An 8,935-nucleotide genomic window follows, 5' to 3' on the forward strand; every position below is an offset into this window, starting at 1 on the left:
GAGCCTGTTTTTTTTTATTGTTGTTGTTGCAGTTGTCATTATTGTTTTAGCTGACCCGGGCCAGGTTCAAACCTGCTAGCCTGGGTGTATGTGGCTGGCGCCCTACCCACTGAGCTATGGATGCCGCCTACATTTGTATAATTTTTTGTCAATTAAAATAAGTAACTTAAAAAGTAATTATAACATAATCATAATGAAGATTGATTTATTTTTAACTTCTGTTTACTGGCATGAAAACAGTCAACCACAATTAAACCCAATCATATAATATTAACAGAGAAAATAATAGGCCAAGAAATTAAGGGTTATTGGTTGGTATGTTTTCTGTTCTCCTGATATTCGTGTTGGCATATTGTTTGTATGTACCGTTATTTTATGTAATAAATAACACTGTAGGATATTGCTGTTGTGCTTTAAATTCATTCATCTAAAGTCCCTAAAATGTAAATAGATACTTTGAACTACTAAGAGGTAATCTTTCCTTTTTCACATTAATTTTCCCCTTAGATGCCAAGTTTGCATGTTTATTGTTTTTTATTTTCTGATAAAAAGAGTATGTCACATTACACAATAACATGAATTTTGGATTTTGCAGTTTTTATTTTTACTTGGTCTATATTCCTTTGGAAAATCTACTTAATATTTCCACATTTGGGATTCTGTTATGATAGCCATATTGAGAAACTGAGGTGTTCATTTTTCATTTTGGTACATAATCTCCCTGTAATCTTTGGTTTTTTTTAGTTTACTTTCTAAGTAGATTTAGTTACCAAAATGCTTAAAGGACATCATCACAACCCAAGATCCTTTATATTAATGTTTATTGCAATTTATGGTTAATTGGAGTGTGTTACTCTTATAATTTTTGTTAGTTAAATATCATTAGTATTCTCCAAAATCAGTTTCAGTGTATTTTTTTAACCAAACTTTTTTCCTTTTAGTTGGTCCAGCATTAACTAAGGAGGAAAAAGAATTGGAAAGGAGAAAAGAATTAAAAAAAATACGAGTAAAATATGGTTTACAGGTAAAGATGTTAAATATTGTTTCAAATATTAAGTAGTATATCCAGTTTTAAGTAAAATATACCTTTAGATATGTTGAGTGTACTTTTTATATAAGTAAAGTTACTTAATATGATTTTGAGGTTACGTAATTTCTATTAGTTATTTACTGTTCTGATATTCTTAACCTAAAAACTATTGAGGTTGGAATAGAAAATGGCAATAGCAGCCTACATTTGAATAGCCATTTCTGGTTTTCAAAAACTTGCATTAATATGTGATTCAAGTAGCTAGGTGCAGTGATAATGTGTATGTGATAATAGCTACTTGAGAGGCTGAGGTGGGGGATTGCTTGAGGCCAGGAGTTTGAGGTTGCATTGAGCTATGATTATGCCAGTGCATTCCTGCCTGGGCAACATAGTGAGAGTGTATCTCTGGGGGAAAAAGAGATGCCACTGAAGAACATAGTTGGAGAACTAATACTTTCTGATTTCAAGGCATATTATAAACTGTAGTGATTCAGACAGTATTATATTGGCATAAAGATAAACAAATGAATGGAAGAAAGTAATGATTCCAGAGATAGATCCATTTATAGATATGGATGGACAGCTGGTTTCCACAATGATGTAGAAGGCAGTTTAGTGGAGAAAAGGTGATCTTTTCCAACAAAGAGTCTTGAATAATTAGATGTCCATATGCAAAACAACAATAAAAGAACATTGATCCGTACCTCCTATTATGTACAAAAATGAACTGAAAATGAACCCTAGATACAAATGTAAAACCTAAAACTTTAAAAACTCCTAGAAACCTTTTTTTTCTTTAAAGGCAAAGATTTCTAAGAAATCATCACACCAAAAGCATAATCCCTAAGAACAAATTGATAATTTGCACTTTTGCAAAATTGAAGATTTTTACTCTTCCAAAGACACTATTAGGAGAAGGAAAAGACAAGCCTCTGACTGGGAAAAATATTTGCAAATCATATATCTGATAAAAGACTTACATCTAGAACACTTAAAAACTCTTAAAACTCAATAATAAGAAAGCAACTCATTTAAAAACTGGGCAAAAGATCTGAATAGACATTCCACCAAAGAAGATATATAGATGACACATAAACACATACCACCAGTCTTCAAAGAAATGCAAATGAAAGCCACAGTGAGATACCACTATACATCTAGTAGAATGGCTGAAATGTCAAACCTGACTATAACAAGAGTTAGAAGGGATGTAGAGGAACTGGGCCTCAGTGCTGGTGGGAATATGAAGTGGTACAGTTGCTTAGGAAAACAGTTTGGTAGTATCTTTCTTTTTTTTTTTGAGACAGAGCCTCCAGCTATCCCCCTGGGTAGAGTGCCATGGCATCACGCTCACAGCAACCTCCAACTCCTGGGCTCAAGCAAGTCTCCTGCCTCTGCCTCCCAAGTAGCTGGGACTACAGGCGCCCGCCACAACGCCTGGCCATTTTTTGGTTGCAGCCATCATTGTTGTTTGGCGGGCCCGGGCTGGGGATTCGAACCCGCCACCTTAGGTGTAGGTGGCTGGCGCCTTAGCCGATTGAGCCACAGGTGCCGAGCCAGTTTGGTAGTATCTTAAAAAGTTAAATTTACACCTTTCATGATTCAGCCATTGCCTTCCAATATGTTTACCCAAGAGAAATGCAAGCATATGTTCATTACAAAGACTAGTAGCAAATATTCATAGCTGTTTTTATTTTTTTGTAATAGCCATAAACTGGGAAAAACTCAACTGTGTATCATACATGGTTAAACAAATGGTGATATATCCATATGATCAAATGCTATTTAGCAATTAAAAAGTAGGAATAATTGACGTAAGCTCCAACTTGGGTGAATCTCAAAATAATTATGTTGAGTAAAAGAAGCCAGACTAAACGAGTATATACGATATGCTTCCAGTTATGGAGCAGGTTCACTGTGCACTGGTTTCTAAGTTGTCTGGGTTCTGGATAGAACACATTCATATGCAACAAGTTACATGAAGCAGATTTATTACTTACAGATAGGCAGCAATGGAACAGAAGCACAGGCTTCCTTGTGGACCAGTCCCTAAGGCCCAGCAAGCTGCCTTTGGGCACATGGAATCCTGACTGTGTGTGCCCCACTTGCACAGCAGATGAGGGACCCTGGAAAGCCGCCTACCCTGGGCTATATACCCCAGGGCTACGTGGCTCACTGGGCTAAAATGTTGAAGGATATCCTGTTTCTAGGTGGGGACTGAACAGAGCCCTAGCTATTCCAGCCGGTCCCTACTTAGCTTAGGATCTTGCATTCCCAGCACATGCTACAGTTATTTTTGAGACTACAGGCAAGAAAGGGGGAGAACTGTCTTGTACCATTTATATAAACTTGTAGGAAAGCGAACTAATGTATTGTGACAGAAAGAAGATCAGTGGTTGCTTGGACATGGGGGGAGGAATGTGTATAGGGGAGGTCCGTAGGGCTAGATTACAAAGAAGGACAGGGCACTTTTGAGCGAGATGGATATGTTTATTATCTTGCTGGTGGTAATAGTTTCATACGTATGTAAGTCTCAAAAATATCTTGTCACTTTATGCATAATTTATTGTATGTTAATTTTGCCTCAATAGAGGAATTTTAAAAAAGTTATTTCATCTTGTAGGTCAAGAAGGTAATTAGTATTTCCAGTTTACTTCTGAGAAACTAAAGCTTAGGATCATCAGCTACTAAATAATAAAGTTAGATAGAGTATTTAGGTCTTAAGTGTATTTGCCCAGTATTTTCTATACTTTATAAAGATGTGGAAAAAGAAGTTGCTGCTAAAATAACATATTTTTATGCAAAATTGTATTTTTTGTTCTTCTGCTTTTACTAAGGGTGAGAAATCATGATAAAAAAAGTCCAGGTAGGCTGATTTGGGAGGAAAATAGAAGACATGAGAAGGGAAGAAAGCATTTCTCAAATTTTAGCTCAATTTCATTATCTTCTGGGGAAAAAACTCACTAGGATAGTTAATTTTATATTTTTCTTCTTTGTTTAAAAGCAAAACTATGTAAACCTTCTGTAGTACTTTTTGTGAATTGCTCTCCAGACCCTAGCATCTGTCTGGATAAATATCATTCTTTTTATATAAAGATCAGCAAGCAGTAATGAAAGGGAAGCCTTCCCTGGAGCCCCAGACTGAACGGAGTGCCTCTTCTTTGTGCACTATAACACCTGGTGTCTGCCTTTATTGTTGAACCATACTACTATACAGCCACAGCAGGCTGAAGATCATGTGTGTTTCCCCTCTGGCATTATAAATTTCTTTGCATTCCATTCCCTAGCTTGGAGCTTGATGTACTCTTTACTTAGTACTGATTGAGTAACTAATTAGTCATATAAATGGAGTAGTATCCAAACAAAAAGCTGTTATTGCCAGAGTAAAAGGATATTTGTCTTTTCCTCATTTTTAAAAGTCTTTTTGTATTTTTCCTTTCCAAGAAATAGTATCAAACTATTTTAGGTCCCTTGGAGCTTTTAGTTCCTTAGAGAAAAGGGGAAATAGATTTTTTTTCCAACCTCTGGAGTTCTGTATTTTCTTTGAATTTTGGTAATTCAGATGACAATTTAAGAACACAGCATTAAGTCAAAATACATGATATTTTCACTGTATTATCTTCTTACCATTTATATTCTAATATGTGTATAACTTGAAATATAAAAATTTTAAAGAGGATAAAATAAAAATAGCATATCTAATATCACAACTGTCTATCATAGCTTGTTTTATTTGTTTATAAAAACCACACTGAACCTCATTTGCTAAGTAAGGGAAATGTATAGACATTGCATTTTTATTTGTCAGCTTTCTTTTCCTGAGTATTTTGTGTTTTTTAAGAATACAGACTATGAAGATGAAAAGGCATTGAAAAATCCAAAATACAAAGATAGAGCTGGAAAACGTAGGGAGCAGATTGGAAGTGAAGGAACTTTCCAAAGAGATGATGCTCCTGCATCTGTTCATTCGTAAGTATTAAATTATAATTGCTTGAAACTTACTTTGTTCCATAAAACATTTATAGGGTGGTGTGACTTACAGGGTTATATATCCTAATAGGTAGACTTTAAAGCAGGGGTCCTCAAACTACGGCTCACGGGCCACATGTGGCCTGCCTAGGACATTTATCCGGCCTGCTGGGTGTTTTTGCCGCTGCTGCCTGTCCTATTAGCAGCCAACTTGTCCCGGGCCCTAAAGTCTGGCCCTCCAGTGGTCTAAAGGACAGTGAACTGGCCCCATGTTTAAAAAGTTTGAGGACCCCTGCTTTAAAGGAATAGTTTCAGCACAAGATGGAAACACTAAGTCTATTTACATGTCCCTCTAATATTAGACCTCTATATTTCCGAAGAAAATTGAGAATACACACAAGCATATATACTTAAACACTCCTGTATACACAGCTAACACTCTAGCCACCCAATTGAGTGAGTATAATACTTTTATGTATTAGGTATCTAGAATATATATCTAGATTTCAAGAAGCCTAGACTAGTAAGAAATTAATATAAACGGGCATTTTTAAATAATTTTAACTCTCAAATAGTGTTGTTCTTGTTCACCTTGAAATACTTTTTTTAAAAAATTATTTTTCTTTTCATTCATTTATTTTCTCTTGGTGAAGTAGCTTTAACATAGATGAAAAATGTAATTTTGTGGCCTACAATATGATAATATTTGTGCATTTAATCATACATTAGCTACATTTTTTTCTTTCTCAGATTATAAACTTGAGGTTTATTTAAAATTGAAATCTTTAATATAGGACTGGTACTGTAACTAATTATAAAATTTTGATTAAATATCCTGTTTCACTGATTCTACAATGATACTCCTTGTGATAGAGTTTTACAATTATGAATGGTGACAGTGTTTTTTTAATGGTACGTAAAGTAACATTTCATCTTATAATTGATGGAGTCAGATCCATCATCAGTACTAATGCAATATGACATTAAAGTTAGATACACTAAGCAACACACATTAGATTAAAAAAGAACGTAGAAATAAAAAATGAAACATACTGATAGTGATTGCTTTATTGTTATTAAAAAGGTAATTATAGCATATTTTGCAGAACTGAAAAGATGAGATAGAACGTAAAATTAAAACATTCTAAAATTTGGGCAGTGCCTGTGTCTCAAAGGAGTAGGGTGCCAGCCCCATATACCAGAGGTGGTGGGTTCAAACCCGGCCCCGGCCAAAAACTGCAAAAAAAAAAAATTCTAAAATTAGCAGAATACAAAACCATAGGACAAAATACAGTTAGTGAGAGGTTTTATTTTATTTTACTCTTTTAATTGATGTATAACCTATTTACAGAAAGTACACAAATTATAAATATATAGCTATGAAGCATGATGCAGGCTGAAAATAAAAACTGAAAAAAGCCTACCTTCCTTATGGCCTTTCTTAATCACTGCCTTCCCCGGAGGTAACCAGCAGCCTGACAGCAGTAGGTTAATTTCACTTATTTTAAACTTAAACTCTGTTTATTTTGCGTATATATTCTTTTTGTTTCACATTATTTTTATTGTTGTATGATACGCTATTGTATGACTGTACAACAGTTTACCCATTTTACCATTGATGGGCATCTGGATTGTTTCTGGTTTGTTGCTGTGAGATTTCCTAGAGGAACATGGCACATATTTACATACTGTTGAGTGGTATATGCAGGCATAGAATTTGTGTGCCTTCGACTTTATTAGGTAATGCCAAACAGTTTCCTAAAGGAGTTTCACTCATTATTTTTAATTCATGAATTTATTATAAATGTGGCCTGAAAGGTCCTAAATCAGCTGTCTTCTCAATGTTTCTCAAAGTGAAATCACTGATAGCAATAAAGGTCGGAAGATGTTGGAGAAGATGGGTTGGAAAAAAGGAGAGGGACTGGGAAAGGATGGTGGAGGAATGAAAACTCCGGTAAGACCTAAGTTTTCTTTTCATTCATTCATTCTTACAGCAGACATTACTATGTACCGTAATGTGCCAGGCATTGCCTGAAGCATTAGGAATATTATTGCAGCAAGCAAAAATAGACATGCTTAATACCTTTGTGATGTACACAATTATCAAATATATATGCATGTTTTATATTTTATGTTCTTAGAAATCCTTGTTTTAGAGTTTTTTCCTATGCCAAAGCTAGGATAGTAAGTGCCATTTCCTGAGCCAAAAGTTCCTGTATCTTTTAGGTTTTTTGTTTTTATATGTGTGTGTGTGTGTGTCTGTAAAAGAGACAGGGTTTTCTCTATCACTGGACTAGAGTGCAGTGGTGTTATAACTCACTGCAACCTCAGATTCCTGGGTTCATGTGATCCTTTCTGCCTCCCAAGTTGCTGGGACTAGAGGCATGTACCACCATGCCTGGCTAATTTCTCTATTTTTTTGTAGAGATGGGGTCTCATTCTTGCTTAGGCTGGTCTGGAATGCCTAGCCTCAAGTAGTCTTTCTGCCTAGGTCTCAGAAAGTGCTCGGATTATAGGAGTAAGCCACTGCACCCAGCCTTTTAGTTGTTTTTTAATGACTTCCTTACCATACCTGGTACTGAACATTGCAGGAACAATCACAGCATTATTTAACAAACAGGCAGATTCTGTATTAGCTGGAGAATCTGTTAGGTTCAAGAATTAGAGCATGTAACAAGCAATGCAGAGAATATATCTGGAAAACAAATTGTTCTAACTGTGGCCTCAGAATTTATAGGAGGTTTGGGTTATCTTTCACAAAAACCCTAAAAAGTAGCCTGACTAGAGACCTTTCATAATAACTACATGGTTCCTGAAGAAATAATAGATGGATTGGTATATGTATATAAGAGTTTTCTTATTTTTATTGAGGTACAATGTAAAAAACAAAAGTTTTATAGTCTAACCTAGGTTCAAATATGTGCTCTTACCAACCACTAGCTGTGTGGCTTTGGGCAGACATTAGTTTTCTTACGTAAAAATGGGGATTATAAGAACTGTTTTTCAGGGATGCCTTGAAGATAAAGCCTTTAAGCCTGGTTCTTTACATTAAGCACTCAGTAACTGGTAGCTATTAATGTTCTTAAACTAGTGGGAAGGCCTCCCCTCCTGTCATAAAAATAATCAAAATCTCATTTAAGACTGTTAATGTTTAACTTTCCTGTTCACTTACGTAGGTGAGGATAGGACAGTAGGTTGAAATATGTCCGTTGGCTTTATTTTTAGTTAGAGTGGAATGACATAAGGAGCACTGTTTCTGTAAAGTTGGCTGTGCTTATTAACAGAAAAGAAAATGTAAAAAAATGAGTTTATGTTCCATTTGTAATGGTGTATATATTCCTCAATGTATTTGATACATTTAACAGGTTTTTCTTTTGCATTAATCTTAAATAAATAAAAATATTACAGTTAGAGTACCAAGTTGGACATAGCACATTTCATTGTGTTTAGACTCTAAAATAAGTCCTCTGCTCAACTTTTGGTGACAGATTCAGCTTCAGCTTCGACGAACACATGCAGGCTTGGGGACAGGCAAGCCATCCTCGATTGACGATGTGCACCTTCTGCAGAACAAGAGCAAAAAAAACTGGGACAAAGCACGAGAGAGGTTTGCTGAAAAATTCTCAGAAACTAAATCTCAAAAAGATGCCCCAGGGACCATGCCTTGGGTAAAAGGGACTGTAGAATGATGGTTAATCACAGAACAAAATTCAAGCTTTTTAAAAAAAAAAAGAGTTTGGAAACTCTTATTTTATAGCAGAATTTTTCTCTCCAAAAGATTCAGTGGCGCACAAGGGAGGTGTGTCACAGTTTACCCCCTCATGATTCAGAAATGTGTAATAAAGTATGGTTTGCAGCTTTTAAAACCCATTTTTTAAAACTAATAAATAGTCACAAGTTATATAGTAAGTGGACTCAAGTTCACAGGGCACGGAA

At 35.4% G+C, this 8,935-nt stretch overlaps 1 protein-coding gene across 2 annotated transcripts in view; it reads left to right on the forward strand.

Annotated features, from left to right (window-relative positions):
- Positions 1–8,935, forward strand: part of AGGF1 (angiogenic factor with G-patch and FHA domains 1) — a 30,224-nt gene extending 21,289 nt beyond the window's left edge. For both annotated transcript variants that reach the window (XM_003785929.3, XM_023510951.1), the window contains 4 exons: positions 942–1,024; positions 4,872–4,999; positions 6,854–6,953; positions 8,488–8,935. In XM_003785929.3, the coding sequence (XP_003785977.1) occupies positions 942–1,024; positions 4,872–4,999; positions 6,854–6,953; positions 8,488–8,688 (512 nt within the window). In that variant the 3' untranslated portion in view covers positions 8,689–8,935. The remainder of the gene's footprint in view (positions 1–941; positions 1,025–4,871; positions 5,000–6,853; positions 6,954–8,487) is intronic.

This window comes from Otolemur garnettii, unplaced genomic scaffold (genome assembly GCF_000181295.1).
Source record: "Otolemur garnettii isolate 467f Iridium unplaced genomic scaffold, OtoGar3 scaffold00017, whole genome shotgun sequence".
In the NCBI taxonomy this organism is placed as follows: Eukaryota; Metazoa; Chordata; class Mammalia; order Primates; family Galagidae; genus Otolemur; species Otolemur garnettii.